Source organism: Salmo salar, chromosome ssa02 (assembly GCF_905237065.1).
Source record: "Salmo salar chromosome ssa02, Ssal_v3.1, whole genome shotgun sequence".
In the NCBI taxonomy this organism is placed as follows: Eukaryota; Metazoa; Chordata; class Actinopteri; order Salmoniformes; family Salmonidae; genus Salmo; species Salmo salar.
In genome coordinates, this window is record NC_059443.1 from 69,485,184 (window position 1) to 69,507,496 (window position 22,313).

The 22,313-nt window shown below is 42.9% G+C and overlaps 2 protein-coding genes and 1 long non-coding RNA gene across 3 annotated transcripts in view; 1 reads left to right on the forward strand and 2 right to left on the reverse strand.

Moving 5' to 3' along the window:
* LOC106591240 (uncharacterized) overlaps positions 1-4,864 on the reverse strand; it is a 29,784-nt gene extending 24,920 nt beyond the window's left edge. Inside the window, exon 1 of the mRNA XM_045708892.1 lies at positions 4,565-4,864. Within this exon, the coding sequence (XP_045564848.1) occupies positions 4,565-4,622 (58 nt within the window). The 5' untranslated portion in view covers positions 4,623-4,864. The remainder of the gene's footprint in view (positions 1-4,564) is intronic.
* Positions 1-22,313, reverse strand: part of LOC106591235 (sialoadhesin) — a 608,384-nt gene that overhangs the window by 43,507 nt on the left and 542,564 nt on the right. The gene's annotated exons all lie outside the window — the stretch shown is intronic.
* Positions 10,313-11,714, forward strand: LOC106591234 (V-type proton ATPase subunit e 2). Its single transcript, XR_001325252.2, has 4 exons — positions 10,313-10,543; positions 11,004-11,051; positions 11,304-11,406; positions 11,709-11,714. It is a non-coding gene; the product is annotated as a V-type proton ATPase subunit e 2 (long non-coding RNA).

A 22,313-nucleotide genomic window follows, 5' to 3' on the forward strand; every position in this document is an offset into this window, starting at 1 on the left:
AAAACTTATTTCCCTCATTAAAATGCAAATCAATTTATAACATTTCTGACATGCGTTTTTCTGGATATTTTTGTTGTTATTCTGTCTCTAACTGTTCAAATAAACCTACCATTAAAATTATAGACTGATCCTTTCTTTGTCAGTGGGCAAACGTACAAAATCAGCAGGGGATCAAATACTTTTTTCCCCCACTGTACACACTAGTCCTCTGTGGCCTTGGCTTATACACATTACAGTCCTCTGTGGCCTTGGCTTATACACATTACAGTCCTCTGTGGCCTTGGCTTATACACACTACAGTCCTCTGTGGCCTTGGCTTATACACACACTACAGTCCTCTGTGGCCTTGGCTTATACACACTACAGTCCTCTGTGGCCTTGGCTTATACACATACAGTCCTCTGTGGCCTTGGCTTATACACACACTACAGTCCTCTGTGGCCTTGGCTTATACACACACTACAGTCCTCTGTGGCCTTGGCTTATACACACTACAGTCCTCTGTGGCCTTGGCTTATACACACTACAGTCCTCTGTGGCCTTGGCTTATACACACACTGCAGTCCTCTGTGGCCTTGGCTTATACACATTACAGTCCTCTGTGGCCTTGGCTTATACACATTACAGTCCTCTGTGGCCTTGGCTTATACACACTACAGTCCTCTAAGGCCTTGGCTTATACACATTACAGTCCTCTGTGGCCTTGGCTTATACACACTACAGTCCACTGTGGCCTTGGCTTATACACACTACAGTCCACTGTGGCCTTGGCTTATACACACCTACAGTCCTCTGTGGCCTTGGCCTATACACACTACAGTCCTCTGTGGCCTTGGCTTATACACACAGTCTGGCCTTCTTACACACTACAGTCCTCTGTGGCCTTGGCTTATACACACACTACAGTCCTCTGTGGCCTTGGCTTATACACACACTACAGTCCTCTGTGGCCTTGGCTTATACACACTACAGTCCTCTGTGGCCTTGGCTTATACACACTACAGTCCTCTGTGGCCTTGGCTTATACACATTACAGTCCTCTGTGGCCTTGGCTTATACACACTTCAGTCCTCTGTGGCCTTGGCTTATACACATACAGTCCTCTGTGGCCTTGGCTTATAAGTACACACTACAGTCCTCTGTGTGGCCTTGGCTTATACACACTACAGTCCTCTGTGGCCTTGGCTTATACACACTACAGTCCTCTAAGGCCTTGGATAATACACACACTACAGTCCTCTGTGGCCTTGGCTTATACACACACTACAGTCCTCTGTGGCCTTGGCTTATACACACACTACAGTCCTCTGTGGCCTTGGCTTATACACACACTACAGTCCTCTGTGGCCTTGGCTTAACACACTACAGTCCTCTGTGGCCTTGGCTTATACACACTGCAGTCCTCTGTGGCCTTGGCTTATACACATTACAGTCCTCTGTGGCCTTGGCTTATACACATTACAGTCCTCTAAGGCCTTGGCTTATACACATTACAGTCCTCTAAGGCCTTGACTTATACACAGTACAGTCCTCTGTGGCCTTGGCTTATACACACACTACAGTCCTCTGTGGCCTTGGCTTATACACACTACAGTCCTCTGTGGCCTTGGCTTATACACACTACAGTCCTCTGTGGCCTTGGCTTATACACACTACAGTCCTCTGTGGCCTTGGCTTATACACACACTACAGTCCTCTGTGGCCTTGGCTTATACACACACTACAGTCCTCTGTGGCCTTGGCTTATACACATTACAGTCCTCTGTGGCCTTGGCTTATACACACTACAGTCCTCTGTGGCCTTGGCTTATACACAATACAGTCCTCTGTGGCCTTGGCTTATACACACTTCAGTCCTCTGTGGCCTTGGCTTATACACACACTACAGTCCTCTGTGGCCTTGGCTTATACACACACTACAGTCCTCTGTGGCCTTGGCTTATACACACTACAGTCCTCTGTGGCCTTGGCTTATACACACTACAGTCCTCTAAGGCCTTGGATAATACACACACTACAGTCCTCTGTGGCCTTGGCTTATACACACACACAGTCCTCTGTGGCCTTGCTTACTGCTCCAGACACTACAGTCCTCTGCTGGCCTTGGCTTATACACACTACAGTCCTCTGTGGCCTGGCCTACACACACTACAGTCCTCTGTGGCCTTGGCTTACACACACTGCAGTCCTCTGTGGCCTTGGCTTCTCACACATTACAGTCCTCTGTGGCCTTGGCTTATACACATTACAGTCCTCTGAGGCCTTGCGCTTACTACACATTACAGTCCTGTAGGCTGACTTATACACAGCCAGTCCTCTGTGGCCTTGGCTTATACACACACTACAGTCCACTGTGGCCTTGGCTTATACACACTACAGTCCTCTGTGGCCTTGGCTTATACACACTACAGTCCTCTGTGGCCTTGGCTTATACACACTACAGTCCTCTGTGGCCTTGGCTTATACACAGTACAGTCCTCTGTGGCCTTGGCTTATACACACACTACAGTCCTCTGTGGCCTTGGCTTATACACACCTACAGTCCTCTGTGGCCTTGGCTTATACACACACCACAGTCCTCTGTGGCCTTGGCTTATACACATTACAGTCCTCTGTGGCCTTGGCTTATACACACTACAGTCCTCTGTGGCCTTGGCTTATACACATTACAGTCCTCTGTGGCCTTGGCTTATACACACTTCAGTCCTCTGTGGCCTTGGCTTATACACACACTACAGTCCTCTGTGGCCTTGGCTTATACACACACTACAGTCCTCTGTGGCCTTGGCTTATACACACTACAGTCCTCTGTGGCCTTGGCTTATACACACTACAGTCCTCTAAGGCCTTGGATAATACACACACTACAGTCCTCTGTGGCCTTGGCTTATACACACACTACAGTCCTCTGTGGCCTTGGCTTATACACACACTACAGTCCTCTGTGGCCTTGGCTTATACACACTACAGTCCTCTGTGGCCTTGGCTTATACACACTACAGTCCTCTGTGGCCTTTGATAATACACACACTACAGTCCTCTGTGGCCTTGGCTTATACACACACTACAGTCCTCTAAGGCCTTGGATAATACACACACTACAGTCCTCTGTGGCCTTGGCTAATACACACACTACAGTCCTCTAAGGCCTTGGCTTATAGAAGAAGCAGCCTGAATTCACCACCACAACACCCATTTGAGACAAAAGACTAAACCAGGAACTAGGGAACAGAAGGCCTTTAGATTTAAACAAGAGTCTGGGAATTACTGGTGACTGCGTTCTATTGGAATTAGTCATCAATTTGTTCTCGTACATTTAGGGTAGAGTTTCATCCAGAGTTAATGTAATAACATATGCCATTTAGCACACTCTTTTATCCAAAGCAACTTTCAGTCATGTGTGCATGCAATTTACATATGGGTGGTCCCGGCAATTGAACCCACTACCCTAGAATTACAGGCACCATGCTCTACCATCTGAGCTACAAAGGACCAGATCTGTTCCACAAAGACACACAACCCTCGAGCCAAGAGGACTGTGTCCCCTGAGCTATGTGCACAGCACCGTGTCTTGTAAGCATAATGGAAACAAAGTCTCAGATTCCGATGTGGCGTGTCGGCACATGCAGATAGAGCAGAGAGACAGAAAAGCCTAAACAAAGGATTGAAGTAGAAACATACTGATTATGTGAGTGAGAGAGCAAAAATAATGTTTTATTTTTATTTAACCTTATTTAACTAGGCAAGTCAGTTAAGAACAAATTCTTATTTACAATGAAGGCCTACCCCGGCCAAACCCTAACCAGGACGACGCTGGGTCAATTGTGAGCCACCCTATGGGACATCCAATCACGGCTAGTTGTGATACAGCCTGGAATCAAACCAGGGTCTGTAGTGACGACTCTAGCACTAAGATGCAGTGCTTTAGACCGCTGTGCCACTCGGGAGCCCAAAAGCAAATATACTTTATTTAAAAAGGGGCAATCTGCAGTTCCTACATACATTTTTGGACTTAAATTAATTATATATACCCATTGATCCTCATGAGCTTAGTTCAACTGTTGCACCCCATCAGAACCCAAAATATAAGCTTGTTTTACTCCAATGTTTGTAAACAAAGTATATGTAAACGAACACTATACAGGCTCAAAACATGAATAAAACTATAATTTTGATATCATGGCTGATCCGCCGTTATATCCGTAACTCGAACTATGAATTCGAGAGCGGTTCAATTTTTCCAACCCCATCCCTCAGATTTGTTACGGTTTCAACTGCGGACTGCCGCTTTAAATACAAAGCGACCTTTTATAGGAACGTGCATGACTGACATAAACAAAATAATATCACTCCCATTTGTGATCACAATAGGCTATCACATAACATAGGAGCATTTTAACTTCTGTAACTTGTCTTCAGTCGAGCCGACTCGCCAGCGAGAAGTCGATAAACACTCCACGGCTGTTTGTCAATCAGTTTAAATGTGGCCCGTGGTCGACGTAAAATACATAGACATTTATTAGTTAAATAACTTTACAGTGGCCTCGCAGTTAGTTTTACTTACCGCCTCCAATACCCAGCAGTCGGCAAATGTCTCTTGTGAAATTCATCAGTTCGACCATCCAGCATTATCAACTCGAATAGAAAATATACAAAACACTGAAAGTATAACACTTTAAAACTGGGTAAAAGGGCCAGTATTGACAGCGGTTACCCCACCGTTTAACCGCCGGGTGAATCGATCTTCGTTCGTTCAACTGCCTTTATCTGCGCCGTTTCCTTAAATCGGTCGAGCTACATCTGACTCTCGTAAATGATCTAGCTATCCGACCGACAGAATAAATGCGCCACTACACTAGGCTTTACGAGCGCTCTCTCGTCCAAATCCGAGTTCCACCTGATACCGTGTTCCTAAGTGTAGTTGCGCATACATGCTTGTATAGTTTGACCGAGGTAGGTCTACACGAGACTAGCTTGACCGCAACGTTTCCTGCATGTGGGCATGTGTCTGCCTGCCACGGCCACACTCTTGGCAAAGCAATAATGAAACTCAGATATCATCTGAAGATGAATAGATGAAATCTGAAACTTAAAATTAACCGCGGACTGTGATGTGGATTTCCTTAAAACTGTCAGGGGAGCTTTGAAATGAAACATGTTTTGATATGCTTGTTTCAGGATATTGAAACTACAGTTCCTACTTAGCTAAAGGACATTTCGTGAAAAAAAACTGAACGCTAGAATATACTGTAGTACTATACGAATTTATTCTAGTACATTGACATGATCTGTGTCCGGTGAACAACCCGGGTAAAGTTACAGCCTGAAGTCCATAGTCAGACCAGTAAACTATTTCTTAAACCACTAGGTGGCGATAGTTCGCTGTCATAGAGAAAGAACGAGCGAGGGAAGAAGTAGGTAGAGGGAGTGAGAGAGAGAGAGAGACAATACAGAGAGATGATGGATGTAAAACCCATGGAAAAAAAGCGTTGATTCTAGAATGAAGGAATGACCATCAGCATTCTTGCAGTGGCATAATAACCATGAGCTGCTATAGAGCTTTAATTGGACAAAACCCTCTACTGTCATTTTCCTGTTGCAGCCCTGGTGTGGAGAGGATTTTCTATGGGGCTAGAGACCCTGGTGTGGAGAGGATTTTCTATGGGGCTAGAGACTCTGGTGTGGAGAGGATTTTCTATGGGGCTAGAGACCCTGGTGTTTTACTGGTGATAATGTGTTAACATAGCTAGAGACCCTGGTGTTTTACTGGTGATAATGTGTTTACATAGCTAGAGACCTTTCTTTTACTATTTTATTCTACCCTGGTGTTTTACTGGTGATAATGTGTTTACATAGCTAGAGACCCTGGTGTTTTACTGGTGATAATGTGTTTACATAGCTAGAGAATTTACTTTTTATCTAGACCTGGGCCCTTTTTATTAGTGACACAAAGAACTTGGGAGGATGCAGTGACATCTGAATATTTAAAATTCTATGGATAAAACAAGCAGACTCAAGTTTGTGTGTGTGTGTGTGTGTGTGTGTGTGTGTGTGTGTGTGTGTGTGTGTGTGTGTGTGTGTGTGTGTGTGTGTGTGTGTGTGTGTGTGTGTGTGTGTGTGTGTGTGTTTCCCAGTGGTGGGCGGTGCCACACGTCACAAGGCTTCCACAGTCAGGCTGAAAAAGGCTTTGGGGGTAACAGAACACTGCGCCGTTTAAAGGACAATACACTTAACACACACACAGTGTTGAATGTCACAGTGTACACACAAGTCAAGGTGTCCTTGATAGTACCTTGCGGCAGGGGAAAGCAGACAACCAAATGATTATTATGTACTGGACCCCCAACCATCTGCTCCGACAAAAATTGTCCCGCCTCTGAATCTAGTTGCCTACCCCTGATCTCAACAGTGATTGGTTTTCTTTGTAGGTCAGAATTCATACAACCATTTATTTACTTAAATTAGGCCCTGTTTCCCAGACACCAAGTCCAGGACTAAAAAGTTATTTCAATTTAAAATCTCTAATGAGAATGCTTTTTAGTCCTGGACTAGGCTTAATCCACATCTTCAATGTTGATCTATTCGGTTTCCTCTAGCTGTCAATAGCATTTCTGCAAATGTATGGGGATGATTTATGCCATCAAATGTAATAAAATCTCGGTTTGTTGCCTACGGGTTTTTTTGTGACATTGTTATGACATTGTAGCATGTCTGTTTAAGCATAGGAGATGTCATGTTGACATGGCGTCAGACCAGACAGATGATGAGATAGAGAGAGAGACAGAGAGAAGAGAGAGAGAGAGAGTCTGGCTAGGTTTCAACAGGAGGTGATGTAACACTATGCCCTTTGTCTGAAAAGGAAATGTACAGAATGTAGAAAATAGTAAAAATAAAGAAAACTCAGGAATGAGTAGGTGTGTCCAAACTTTTGACTAGTACTGTATATATATATATATATATATATATATGAGAGAGAGAGAGAGAGAGAGAGAGAGAGAGAGAGGAAAGAGAGAGACAGAGAGAAAGAGACAGAGAGAGACAGAGAGAGAGAGACAGAGACAGAAGAGAGACAGAGAGAGGAAATAAGAGAGAGAGACAGACAGACAGACAGACAGACAGACAGACAGACAGACAGACAGACAGACAGACAGACAGACAGACAGACAGACAGACAGACAGACAGAAAAGAGAGAAAAAAGAGAGAGAGAGAGAGAGAGTCTGTCTAGGTTTCAACAGGAGGTGATGTAACACTATGCCCTTTGTCTGAAAAGGAAATGTACAGAATGTAGTTTGGCAGTACAACCCTACAGTTGATACAATGGAGCGCATACAGGTAACTGCCAAAATAAAGGAAACACCAACATAAAGTGTCTTAATAGGGTGCTGGGGCCACCACGAGCCAGAACAGCTTTCATGTGCCTTGGCATGGATTCTACAAGTCTCTGGAACTCTATACAGGAGGGATTCTTTCACAATAAATCCCATCATTTGGTGTTTTTTTTGACGGTGGTGGAAAACGCTGTCTCATGCCCTGCCCAGCATTTTTTATACATGACCCTAAGCATGATGGGATGTTAATTGCTTAATTAACTCAGAAATCACACCTGTGTGGAAGCACCTGCTTTCAACATATACTGAACAAAAATATAAAAGCAACATGCAAACATTTCAATGATTTTACTGAGTTACAGTTCATATAACTGGATTTCACATGACTGGGCAGGGGCTCAGACATGGCTGGGCCTGGGAAGGCATAGCCCCACCCACTGGGGAGCCAGGCCCAGCCAATCAGAATGAGTGTTTCCCCACAAAAGTGCTTTATTACAGACAGACTCCTAAGTTTCATCATATGTCCGGGTGGCTGGTCTCAGACGATCCCACTGGTGAAGACGCTGGATGTGTAGGTTGGGCTGGCGTGGACATCCCTGCAGTCAGCATGAAAATTGCACGCTCCCTCAAAACTTGAAACATATGTGGCATTGTGTTTTGTGACAAAACTGCATATTTTAGAGTGGCCTTTTATTATCCCCAGCACAAGGTGCACCTGAGTAATTATAATGCTGTTTAATCAGCTTCTTGATATGCCACACCTGTCAGGTAGATAGATTATCTTGGCAAAAGAGAAACACTCCCTGACAGGGATGTAAACCAATTTGTGCACAACATTTGAAAGAAATAAGCTTTCTCTCAAATGTCTTTTATTTCAGCTCATGAAACATGGGACCAACACTTTACATTTTGCGTTTATATTTGAGTTCAGTGTACTTTGTATCCCTCATTTACTCAAGTTTTCCTTTATTTTGGCAGTTACTGTGGACAGTAAGCCATATGTGACAATGGCACAGTTCATGATAAAGTTAGCTAAGCTAAATCCTGTCCGTTTCTATCTATATGCCTGTTTATGCAATCAATGTATAAAAATCTCAGGTGATTCATTGGAGAATAACTTGTCATTTGTTTTTACTGTTGAGGTAGTCTGGTGTTCGATGTCTTTTTTGCCAAATGACAGCAGTGACAAGGATGTTACCCAAAAAAGACCAGTACCCAGGCGACCATTCAGGACCACTATGAAAATAAGTGTTTTCATTGGGCCTATATAATGCTTTCACGTGTTATCCTTCAGTAAACAAATGCACATCTTGTTGGATGCATTATTTTTACCCCAAATAAAATATAATTCAATTCAATTGAAATTAGTGCTGGATATCCTGGATGAAAGGAACTAATCTCGTGTGAAGATAAATGATGCTGATATGATTATATTAGTAACATTGCCCAGCTATATTTATTATATATATATATATATAACACTGAGTATACAAAACATTAAGAACACCTGCTCTTTCCATGACATAGATAGACTGACCAGGTTGTCGTTTATTGATGTCACTTGTTAAATCCACTTCAATCAGTGTAGATGAAGGGGAGTAGACAGGTTAATGAATGATTTTTAAGCCTTGAGACAATTGAGACATTCATTGTGTGTGTGTGTCATTCAGAGGGTGAATGGGCAAGAAAAGTGCCTTTGAACAGGTTATGGTAGTAGGTGCCACGCGCACTGGTTTGTGTCAAGAACTGCAACGCTGCTGGGTTTTTCACACTCAACAGTCTCCTGTGTGTATCAACAATGGTCCACCACCAGAAGGACATCCAGTCAACTTGACACAACTGTGAGAGGAATTTGAAGCATCCCTGTGGAACACTTTCGACACCTTGTAGAATCAGTCCATGCCCCGACGAACTGAGGCTGTTCTAAAGGCGCAACTCAATATTAGGAAGGTGTTCTATATTGTTTGGTATACTCAGTGTATAAGAAAATATGTAAATATCCTACAGTACAAAACTACATCCGTGTCTGTGATGAATGGGTTATTTCATGCTGTTGACTTGCGCTACAGCATGGCAGCAGTTGGGAACATGGCTCCTTAGCATTTAGTTGCATGTTGTTTGTTACTTGGCATTTATGTTATTAAATGTGGCAACACATTGAAAAGAACCTACAGATTAAACATATTATATTTAACCAACAAGGCCCGAGGGGGTGTGGTATATGGCCAATATACCATGGCTAAAGGCTGTTCTTAGGTACGACGCATCGCAGAGTGCTAAAACACAGCCCTTAGCTGTGGTATATTGGCCATATATCGCAAACCCCCAAGGTGCCGTATTGCTATTATAAACTGGTTACCAACTTATTTAGAGCAGTAAAAATACATGTTTTGTCATACCATGGTATACGGTCTGATAGACCACGGCTTTTCAGCCAATCAGCAATCAGGGCTTGAACCACCCAGTTTATAATTACGCAATAAGGCCAGAGGAGGTGTGGTATATGGCCAGTATACCACAGCTAATGGCTGTTCTTATCCCGTAGCCGAGGTATATTGGCCATATATCACAAACCCCCGAGGTGTCTTATTGATATTATAAAGTGGTTACCAATGTAATTAGAGCAGTAAAATTACATATTTTGTCATACCCCTGGTATACGGTCTGATTTACCACAGCCAATTAGCATTCAGGGATCAAACCACCCAGTTTATAATTAGCTATAACCAAGGCCATTACAGTGACCAATGTATTCATTTTAGTAAAAAGTGTGGTACAAACTATACTTTCTTTTAACTCGGCAACATTGTTACATTGTGTCAACAATTTGTTACTGTTAAATTTCACTTCCGATCTTCTGTCAGACTAGGCCTATACGCATTCCACTAGCCAGTCGCTGGTTTCTAAATACTGACGGACACACAATCTAAACCAATCAAAGACTGCAATCACAACGCTCCCGGCCAATCAGAGGTGTTTTAATGGGAGAAGGCGGGAGTAAGCTGTAAGAGGGTTCTTGAGAAGGAACGCAGCGGACCGGTTGATGCTGTTGTTCTAGCTAAGGACACAATTTGATATTTATTTATCTTTCACCCCGTGATCTATTCGGTGTAACGATGGGCTCTTTCGCGCTGCCGATGATCTGTTTCACCACGTTATGGGCGCTCGTTGGTATTGTAGCACCCTTTTTCGTGCCCAAAGGACCAAACCGAGGGTAGGTGTCCTACCTACCGTTATCCATGCAAATGCATAACAGAAGCGAAAAATTGTGTATAATGGTAATCTGATAAATATTTATATTTACTTATTATATGAAATCCTTTTTTTAAGGCAAATATTTTGCATTGTAAGGATATGTTCCTATATCTCGTATTGTAATGAATGAACGGGATGGAAACAGTAGGCCCTGGACAGAAGCCTGCCTATACGCATCGATCCCCTCTCTCTCATCCCTGCTGTGGGCCCGCTCGCAATGCAGTTGTCAGAGTAGTAGCTCCTGTATATCAAAGATGTCGTTCATATTAAACAGGTTATAGTGTGTGTGTGTGTGTGTGTGTGTGTGTGTGTGTGTGTGTGCGCGCGCGTGTGCGTACGTGCAAGCGAGCAAGCTTGCTTGTTTGTGATGATAGCTGATATGGTTTGTGTCAATGTGTGTTGACTCTTTCTATTCACAGGGTTGTCATCACTAGTTTGATCTTGACAGCTGTTTGTTGCTGGTTATTGTGAGTATGGATGTCCTGTCAGGTTCTCTACTCTATATTCGCTCTAAGTCTACTTACTGTATAAGTTAATGTAAGGTTCTCTAGTCTATGTTAGCTCTAAGTCTACTTACTGTATAAGTTAATATCAGATTCTCTACTCTATGTTTGCTCTAAGTCTACTTACTGTATAAGTTAATGTCAGGTTCTCTAGTTGCTGTATAACTTAATGCCAGGATCTCTACTGTGTGTGTGTGTGTGTGTGTGTGTGTGCAGCTGGCTGATAGCGATCCTAGCCCAGGCCAACCCTCTGTTTGGACCTCAGCTGAAGAACGAGACTATCTGGGTACCTCCGCTTACTTCTGGGAGTAACACCCAGGTCAGTCCTACTGTCTCATTATAACACCTGACATAGCACTGTATAATAGCTTTCAAGAATAAGCATTAATGTGTCAGGGCCGCGAACCCCGGCACACACAGCCTAGGATACCAGAGATGGCATGGGTTGAATCTGACCCACTGTCATTCTGACTCGCAGTCTCTCCTACCTTTCCTGTCTTCTCTTCACTGGCCTAGCTCAATAAAACACCTAAAACCCCAGAAAATATTTGTAAAAATAATAATCGTGTATAAACTAGGTATATAGAGTTTATAATGGCTCCTCTCTCTCTTCTCTCTCAGGGTTGAGTTCTCTTTGATGCTCCGTGATCACATATCTTCATTCCTTTCATCCATCCTGGACTGGATTCCAGAACCCGTCTCATTCCTCCTCTTTACATCCCGGCTACATTCCCTCCATCCCTCCATCCCAATGTCTTTTCTTACGTCACTGCAATGTTGTCAGAATATTTTGCATCGCCATCTGAACCTGCAGCAGTCAAGTCAGATGGGAGAGAATCTGCACTGTCCAATTTACAGTAGCTATTACAGTGAAAGAATGCCATGCTATTGTTTGAGGAGAGTGCATAGTTATGAACTTGAAAAGTTATCAATAAACCAATTAGGCACATTTGGGCAGTCTTGATACAAAATGTTGCACAGGAACGCAATGGTTCTATGTCTAAAACGTTGCATCTGCTACCATCTAGTGGCCAATATCTAAATTGTGCCTGGGCTGGAATAATACATTTTGGCCTTTCTCTTGCATTTCAAAGATGATGGTAAAGAAAATACAAAAGAACGCATTGTTTTTTTATTTGTATTATCTTTTACCAGATCTAATGTGTTATATTCTCCTACATTCATTTCACATTTCCACAAACTTCAAAGTGTTTCCTTTCAAATGGTATCAAGAATATGCATATCTTGGGCAGTCAGGTCCTGAGCTACGAGGCAGTTAGATTTTGGGTATGTCATTTTAGGCGAAAAATTGGAAAAAGGTTCCGATCCTTAAGAGGATTTATTAAACAATCATGTTCTAATGTTGGGATCAAATCTGTGACAATATAGATAAGTGATGTATAACAGCCCTTAGACAGAAAAGTATATGACTCTATATATGTAAGGATTATATGAAACGTTATATCTAGGTCATCATGCTGCTGATGGTCCAAATCGTGTTGTAGAATGCATGCACAATTCTATTTATTGGATATCAGGTATGAAAGTAATATGAAATATCAAATGATATAATATAATTGTATATGTTTGGCATATAATCCTTACATGAGAAATGTTCTATTTTGAGCAAAACAATGTATTGTGTTTATAATGCACTGGAAGGCATAGCTCACGCTGATAAACTCGATATTACCAGGTAGCACATAGATGTCACTTGCGTCTCTAGCTACAGTTAAAACGTGTAATCTTGGAGGTTTACTTGACCTGTTATTGTTATTGTTTACATTTCCTGTACATGTTGTTGTTATTATTATTATTATCATCATAAGAAAGTCTTAATTGAAGTTTAGTATTTATTTTTACTGAGGTCCTGGCTCTTACATAAGTTGACTGTTATGTTATGTGGAGTCAGTGTCTGTATTATGTTACTTTGTTGATTATTGTTGAGTCATTCTGTGTGTAAGTACTAGTAAATTACCAGGAGTGGTTGGCTGGCCGACGGCCATGAGAAACTACACTCAAGAGCCCCACTCCATTTTAAGCGTCTTTAAAATCTCAACCACCAGGACAACTCCTTACTCTATCCTCTCTCCTTTCCCATCATCGCTCTCCAGGATCGTTATGGTCCTCCTAGGGTTGCAAAATTCCAGTAATTTTCCCCAAATTCCCTGGTCAGAAGTCCTGGTTGGAGGATACCCGGTTTCCTACGCGATTCCTTCCGTAATTCAAGAATATCCCTACTGGGATTTCTGGAAACCTGGGAATTTGGGGACATTTTACAGAATTCTTCAACCCCTAGGTCCTCTAGTTACCATGGCGATCATGATCACAATCTCAGCCAGTGTTTGTACGTGACCACAATACAACTAGTCTTGCTGGTGACAGGGTTGGAGGAGTCAATTCCAATTCAACAATTAACTCCCATCAATTCAGGAATTGAATGGAAATTGCCCTATAAAATGAACTGAAAAATCATAATTCTAAATTGAAACATTTCCATTCCTAAATAAACTTGAGTTGAACTTGAATTGAACCCCAAACCCTGCAAGTGCTTGCTATCAACCTCTGCTCCTTCTTGTGTAAACGATGTTGATGCTTTCTGTAGGGAAGGCACCCCAGCTCCAGCCAGCCACAACAACCCTCCCCTGCCTCCCTCTACCCCCACACCCAGAGAGAAAGCCATCTTAGCCATCACGCCAGTCTTGTTGGTGCCATCAAGCCACACTCTTGCTCATTCACTGTCATACTAAACATGTTTGGCTTGATAATCACACCAATGTAGTTGGCAAGATTGCACAAACACATCTGTGGACCAGGCTAGGGCCTCCTATCTCTGAGACAGCTTGTTCCTCAGCTCAGCCAAAAAGTCAAGAAAGATACATCAATATACAGCTACTTTTGAGAAAGACCAAATGATGTTGTGTTTTCCTTTTAGCCTTGTTGATAGTTGTGGTGGCGGTTTACAGAGGGATCAAAGTGATAGATCAAGGCTACGCCCCAAATGGCAACCTATTGCCTATACTCTATAAGCGCACTCCTTTTAATCAGGGCCCATTGGGCTCTCGGTCAAAAGTAGTGCACTATGTAGGGAATAGGGGGTAATTTAGGACACTTCCCTGAAGTAGATCATGATTCAGCCCAGGCTGACATGAATAGATCCGTTTACATGAGAGAAAGCTGTTCTATGTATTCCAGCTATGTAGATATGTGGAAGCCTAGGTCCATTATTATGAACACTAGACCTAGGTTGCAACGTGCACAACAGCTTGTTCATTGTGGTCACCATGGAAACATTGAGCGTATAGATGTGTGTGTGTTTTTGACACTGGAAAAAGACTTGTCTGACTCAGGCCTTGTGTAAGTGTGATCTAATGTGTAGGTGTATACAGTGACATTGTCCATGTGAATCCCTTAGTAAAAACCCTATTTCAATGTCTGCTACACTGTGTCCTGTCTCCTTCTGAATCCTCCTCAGCCTGCACCTGATACTTGTCTCTATCGTACACAAGTACACACACACACACACACACACACACACACACACACACACACCTGATATTATGAGCACTGTTCTTTACCATTCATTTACACAGTTAGAATGGAGTTTAAAGGGACGTTTACAGTTAAAATGGACGTTTGTACAGTTAAAGTTGACATTTACACAGTTAGAATGGAGTTTAAATGTATGTTTAGACAGTTAAAATGGGCGTTAAGGCTATAGCTAAAGGAAACCTCTAGCCTTACAGCTATAGAGAGGAAAAAACTATTGAGCCATTTGTGCAACCAGCGGATTAGGGATTACAGGGTTACATAAAATTACAGACATCATTCATCATCTAGGATCAGACAGTTGTGACTACCCAACATTTTGGGCCTGCTGCTGTGAAGGTGACGGAAAATCGCTGTATCCCAAATGGCACCCCCTACAGATAATGACATGACTGAAGAAGATACGAGGACTATATGTGATGAACTGTAGACAGTGGAGGAAAGCTTTTACTTCGAAATTCCTATTTGGCCTTCAACAATCTCAAACACACAAACACACAGACACTTCCAATAGTCTAAACCTCTTTGTCTCATTTTTAACAATGATCCACCTGAGCTATGACTATCGTTTTCAACAGAATGAAATGGCCTTGGTGTCCCATAGTTACCATGTTCCACAGTTCTGGCCATAGAGATAGAATCAGAACACAGACCTACACACTCTATGGTTCTGACAGGCTTGTTCAGTGATTGGATTAAAATGTCTGTGATCATTCTCTCCATTGCATATGGAATGTGTTATATGCTGTGGCCTACATCTACTGCCGCCTGGGAGAGGACTTACTGTACCTACTGCCGCCTGGGAGAGGACTTACTGTACCTACTGCCGCCTGGGAGAGGACTTACTGTACCTACTGCCGCCTGGGAGAGGACATACTGTACCTACTGCCACCTGGGAGAGGACTTACTGTACCTACTGCCACCTGGGAGAGGACATACTGTACCTACTGCCACCTGGGAGAGGACATACTGTACCTACTGCCGACTGGGAGAGGACATACTGTACCTACTGCCACCTGGGAGAGGACTTACTGTACCTACTGCCGACTGGGAGAGGACATACTGTACCTACTGCCGACTGGGAGAGGACTTACTGTACCTACTGCCACCTGGGAGAGGACGTACTGTACCTACTGCCGACTGGGAGAGGACATACTGTACCTACTGCCGCCTGGGAGAGGACATACTGTACCTACTGCCACCTGGGAGAGGACGTACTGTACCTATAGCACACACAGGCACGCATCAACATGCACACACTCTCTCTCACTGTGTCTCTCACATACACACAAGTACACACCCGCTCTCTCTCTCTCTCTCTCTCTCACACACAAACCAATGCACACTCGCTGTGTCTGTCTCGCTCTCTCACTCACACCACACTAAACTGTTCTATAATTAATGAAAAATAACGCAACATACAGTACTCTCTCTCTCACACACACACACACACACACACACACACACACACACACATACACACACACACACACACACACTAAGCTGTTGTATTATTCATGGTAATGTAAATTGACGTTCTGCACACAGGCTAGTGGCTACCTACTTTTGTGTAACATTAAGATTTAAAATAGAAAAGGAACATATGATTACTGTCTGTAGGCCTAGGCTCCTTATCATTGTGATATTGTTCTGCATGTAGCAGAGTAGGCTAGTTAGGCTAGACACTTTTTCCATTACATTTTAATTGGAATCTGACCTATATTCTCGGATGTAATGTAATTATCTGCCAATAGAGCGGCGCGGCAGGAAGCAGGCTAGAGCCCCCGGTACAGTAAGTAGTCGTGCGGTTCACCGGGTTCAGGCACTCATTCTTCACTGTGTCCTAAAGATGGTTCACATGAACCCGCCCCAGCTCTGACGTTACGCCAGCCATATCCGTTTTCGTTTAGGCTAGTTCGTTTTTGCATGATCCGTTGCCCCGGGTGGATGAAGACGTCACTTAAGGACCAAGAGAGTGGTCTCAAAATAACCGCTAAATCCTGCAAACCGGGGGCACCGGGCCTTGCAAAACGAACTCGACCACTAGAATTGAGCGCTGCCATGAACTCGTGTGCCCTCGTGCACCGAGACCTGTGTTTACCCGTTGACACAGTTTCCATTTTGCATCAGGAGTTTCCCTCAGTTACTCTGCGAGCCGAGCGAGCGTGTGTCGGTCCTTTCGCTTTTAAGAGGAGGCCATGTCAAATGTAACCGAGTGTGTATTCCATCCTACCATTAACATGTATGCACGATAACAAAACATATAACATCCTCGGAACAATGTTCACGCCTCCCCTCCACTCCAAAATGCGGATGAGAAACTAAAGTGTTATCATTCCGCCGAAAAATTGAAAGTAGACTAGGCTACCAGTTTGCTCTTTTTTAATTGTGAGTCATACGGGCGACACCATGTGATGCGTAAGGGGGATAGACAGCTCGGTGGAGATGTGTAAGTTATTTACGAGCTTCTATTAAATAGAATTAGGTTTATCTAGGCATGATGGAGGCAATCATTCAAAATGTATTAATTGTGTCTGGTCTCATTTCGAAATATGTTCTGTTTTGGATCAGACATTATCCTGTACAGCCTTGATGTCCCCGTTTGATCAACTATGGACTAGCTCGACACCAGCTGTTTAAAACTAACTTCCTTTATGTGAGGATAAATGATGTGTTTGCTGTATTATGACTTTCGCCGTGTTATCACATTTGTATGTGCGTAATAATCTTTGGAGTGGTTAAGGCAGACATTTTAGACTGGTGTGGGTTGGTAACCTTGTAGCCTACTTGTCTGGAGATTCTTTCAAGGGGACACGGACGAAACCTAATAAGGTATAGCTATGTACTTCACGTCACCTCACATAAGCTTTGTAATTTACTGAAGTTGGTAGTTATCCCCTCTGGATTTACCTCGTATTTCGGCTAAGTATTTGCGCTATTATTTTGTTAAATTATTTTTAGTAGGACCGATACAAAGTATATTTAGGGAGGAGGGTTCAACTGCATCTTGAGAGCGGTGCATGCTTTTCGATCTCCTGAAAACCCTTTCAACTTTGGCCGTAGGCTATTGTCACTGGCTGTTACTGTACACATTCGAGTCGGTTAGGCTACTGTCACATTCGAGTCGGTTAGGCTACTGTAGCCTACACAGTCAGGTGTAGGAAATTACAAAAGGGGAAACGAGGTAACTTCTTTTAAATCCAAATATTTTACTCGCAACATATTCGTTTTTTTTAGGTCAGGGCTATAAAGAATGTAGACTGTAATGTAGGCTCCATTGTGCCGTGCGAAGCCACTCCACACGCTTTCGTGCCGTATTAAAAATTAATAATGGACATCCGGCGTTGCATGGTGCCAGCTGCGCCCCAAATATATTTTTTGGGGTGGTGTGCGGTGCGCGAGAATTTTAGGATTATCATTGTCTGTCAAATCGAGTTTTATCATATTCGCCCGGTATTTTAGAGATGTTATTACAATTTGAAACAAATTAAAACATTCTTGGCGATGTGAGATGCCTTGCTTGAGCGCAGCCATCGGGTTTTGAGGGTCGTGTGTTCTCCCTCGCTCGGTCTCATGCCATGCGGGACCCTGCTGTCTGCCATAGCACCCTCCTCTCTCTCTAGACGGTTCTTTATCTTTGTTGTTGTGCAGTGATCATCCAGTGGTGCAGTCAGACCAGACCACTGTGAGACCAAGACGCTGCCCCAAGTTCACATGTTGTGGGTTATTATGATGGGGTTTATCGTTAGGGTGAGGTGATGAGGAAACTGATTCATTAAGGGATCATCGGATGGGCACGCAAACAAGCGCGGATGAGAACGAAATAGGTTAGTTTGTTTCTCTTTCATTCAGGAGTAAATAAACAAGGGAAGAGAAAGAGAGGGGACGAAAGCTGGGCATCAGTTAGTCCTAAAATACACCACCGTTTCATCAAAAGTCTTCCTGTAATATTCGTTAAGATGGGAAAAGAACATTATAAATAACATTATTTCCCCAGACGAATAGACAGTGCGTGCGTCGGACCCAATTTGGGAAATTGGCTTTCCAGACAGTCTCACTGATCGGGCTGGCCTCCGGTCTCCTCTCGTGGCAGTGCAGGCTACTCGGTGCACGCGAGTCGATCGGTTCCACGCTGACATCACGAGCTGTCTGGACTGCTCGTCTCTCTCTGTCCCGACTAGCAGGTGCACTTTTTTGACACTTTTATTAAATGCGTAAATGTCTAACCTACTTATTATTCACACTTTTTGTTTAGTCTATATAACGTGTTATGCAACCTAAGAGTGACATGTAAACAGTATTGTGTTATTAGTAGGACTACTAATGGTAGACTATATAGAGCTTTTGTCTGAAGTGCATAGGCTATGTGTGTGGTCCAATTATTGTAGGCCTCTAGCGCGTATAGGCTATGTGGCTTGTTCCAATATGTCTGCCTTTTGACCTATATTATTCTCCAGGCCTCGAGACATTAAATATGTGTAAAGTCACACCAAAGGTCGTATATGTTGTTGCTCTAGTGATATGGTGTAGCCTATATTCTGTTCCGGTCAATGGTCGGGTGTAGACTAGTCCACCATTCACCAACCACACGGATCCGGGTATTTCCTGAAGCAATGGAGACCGGACTCCGGTCTGGAGCCACGCACAATATCTGATATGTTGTTTACTTTGGGGAATTGTCTCATATACAGGTAAATATAGACTATATTAGGCCTAATACATAACCAATTAATAAAGGGGATGGATGGGAACCTTGATAATAACTTATCAACTAATAATCAAGTCCTTAATTAGGTGAATTAGGTGAGCTAGTTCAGGGCTACAACAACATTGTAAAACGTCTGGGGTTCCAGAAGATTGGTTTGAAAACCACTGCCCTAAGCTGTCTATTATTTTGTAGCATATAGACTGTGGTCTTGTCCTACTGGGTTTTAGGGTCCCCATGGCATCTATTCCCTGTAGTTGCACATCTTTTGACCAGGGCCAATAACCTTTTAATAGTTTCAAGGAGATGGGAACCTTGATAATAACCATACCTGATCTCTATACAGTGTGATTTATTTGTAGTAGCCTACTGGGGTATCTTATTCAATATGGTCTCGAAGCCTAAACTGATCCTAAATCAGCACTCCTACTCTGAGACGCTTTATGAATACAGGCCCTGGTGTTGTCCTCATTTGTGACCTACCACCTGGATTCGGTCTTATGTAGCAAACAGAGTGAGTAGTGTAGTAAACAACCACAGATTTCAAGACTAAAAGTGGTAAAAGTAGTAGCCTACAATAAGGAAAAACTCCAGGTAAAAATACACTTTACATTTACATTACATTTAAGTCATTTAGCAGACGCTCTTATCCAGAGCGACTTACAAATTGATCTAGTCCTATATCCTAATCAGACTTTAGTGCAGGTCATGTTGTTCTTCACATGACCTTCTCTGGTAAACACACACTATATCAAATCAAATCTAAGTTGCACAGGATGCAAAATGTGTAAACGGTACAGTGAAATGGTTACTTGCGTATTTGCATAGTAGCAATATCAAAAACAGAAAGTGGGCAGATAAAAAATATTTTATAATTATTACCCAGACACACTTGTCTAAATTGATGAGTCATGTGAAAGAAACGCTATAACCACCCCCCAGCCACACCTAGCTAAGTGGATGAGTCACTATATCTACACATGTACACATGTCCATGAAATACAATAGATGGCTGTAATCACCCCCAGACACTCCTGGCTAACTTTTTGTTTAGACATGTAGCTAGCTAGCTAAACAATGAACCAGTATAATCCCAACTCATACTACCCACCAATACAAACTGGATTGTCATAGCTTAGTGAATCTGCAGGTAGCTAAAGCTAACCAACTAGGTTCAATGTAGCTAGCTAGCTAACATTAGGCTATAACTAGCAATGAAAATGGATTTCTGATTCTAATAATATTACAACACAAATCATGCATGAACGTTAATGGCAGAGCCAGCAAGCTATTCTTTCGGCTAGCTTGGCCAATAGTCGCTTTAACTTGCAATGAAAAATTACTTTCTGATTAAATTAGAAATGCATAATATCTGAAAATGTAGCTACACTCTTACCCATATACATGGATGAATGCTTTACGGCAGACTGGAACCTTTTAACACCGTTTTGTTTGTAGCTACATCTTGTTTTGCCAGCATTGTGTCAAGTCACTGGGTTCACACTGACCATGTGCAGAAAGTATCCCATCACAACCCAACTGATCTGACCGATAGCGCCTCGCTAATTCAGTGCATCAATTTTGTTTGAGAAAAGTAGCAAAACTTTTCTAGTTCTCGATAGATAACGTTATATCTTTCAAAAAAGCTGCAGTACAAATTATCAACACATACTGAGCAGCTCACGTTATAAACAGAAGCATGCTACATGGCAGACCAATCCAAACTCATCTCCCAGCATGTCCAGCCCATCCATTATCTCAGCCAATCATGACTAGAACGAGAAGGTTTCTGTCTTTCGGTGGGTAAGCCAACTAGGCTCATCATCTAATTTTACTCGTATTACCAATGGAATACACGTTTAGTTATTAAGGCACATGAAATGTTCCAGAAGGCATTTCTGCCAAAAACGCATTTTGATCCAAATTTTAAAAAAGACCTTCAAATATCTCTCCTGTGAAGTAGTGTCATGCAACATACGGCTAGCTTTCTGAAACGGGTCACATTTGACTGGGTCATTAGAGTGTCCTTCTGGTCAGTCATGTACTGCTGTTTTTATGGATATAGGTTTGGTAGCCTCTCTAGAGACTTAATTCTATTGTCAGTTATTAGTTCCCTCTTCATGTTGAAGGTTAGGGTCTTGGGGGAAGGTAAACTGATCCTATATCTGTCCCTAAGGGGCATTGTCTACCTGGAGCCTTGTTTCAGGAATAGGATAAATTGTCCCAATGACACTGATCTAAGGTCAGTTTTAAGTTTCCCATTTCTCATCGACCCTCATTAGGGCTCTGGGGTGAAGTTTTCCCTGCTGGCAAACCGATCTAGGATCAGCTTCCCCTCCTCCAATCCTTACTTTAACCATTGGGGGATTACACCTGATCCTAGGTGTGTCCCTGGAAGGAGAAAAATCTACCTGGTTTGGGTTTTTAGTTAGATGCTGAACTGATCCTAGAGCTGTCCCTATCGGAGACTGGATCGTCCCAAATGGCACCCTATTCCCCTATGGGCCCTGGTCGAATGTATAGGTAGCTAGGGTGCTATTTAAGACATAGTCCCAGTGTCGAGGCTGGAATGTCTCAGTAAGGCTGCGCTTTGACCAGTGAAGTTTGGCTGGCACCAGTGGCCTTTTGGACTCGGGTCTATATCACACAATAAATGATTGATAGATTGTTGTTTTTATATTCAGACTACTATGGTAGGCTGTAGGTTGTTATGCATTGCAGCGTAGGCATTCAATTGTACATTTTAGTCATTTAGTGAAGCTCATATCCAGAGCAGTTTACAGTTCGGATTAGGATTAGTATTAGTATTAGGCAGGAGCCACTACACTTTTTTTATATCTAGGGCAGTGGGTTCTCCAACCTCTCACGGACCCTCAGACGTTTTCACCCTTCTGTTGTAGCCCTGAACTAGCTCCCTGATTCACCTAGTCGACGGTCTGATGATTAGTTGATGAGTTGAATTGGGTATGCTA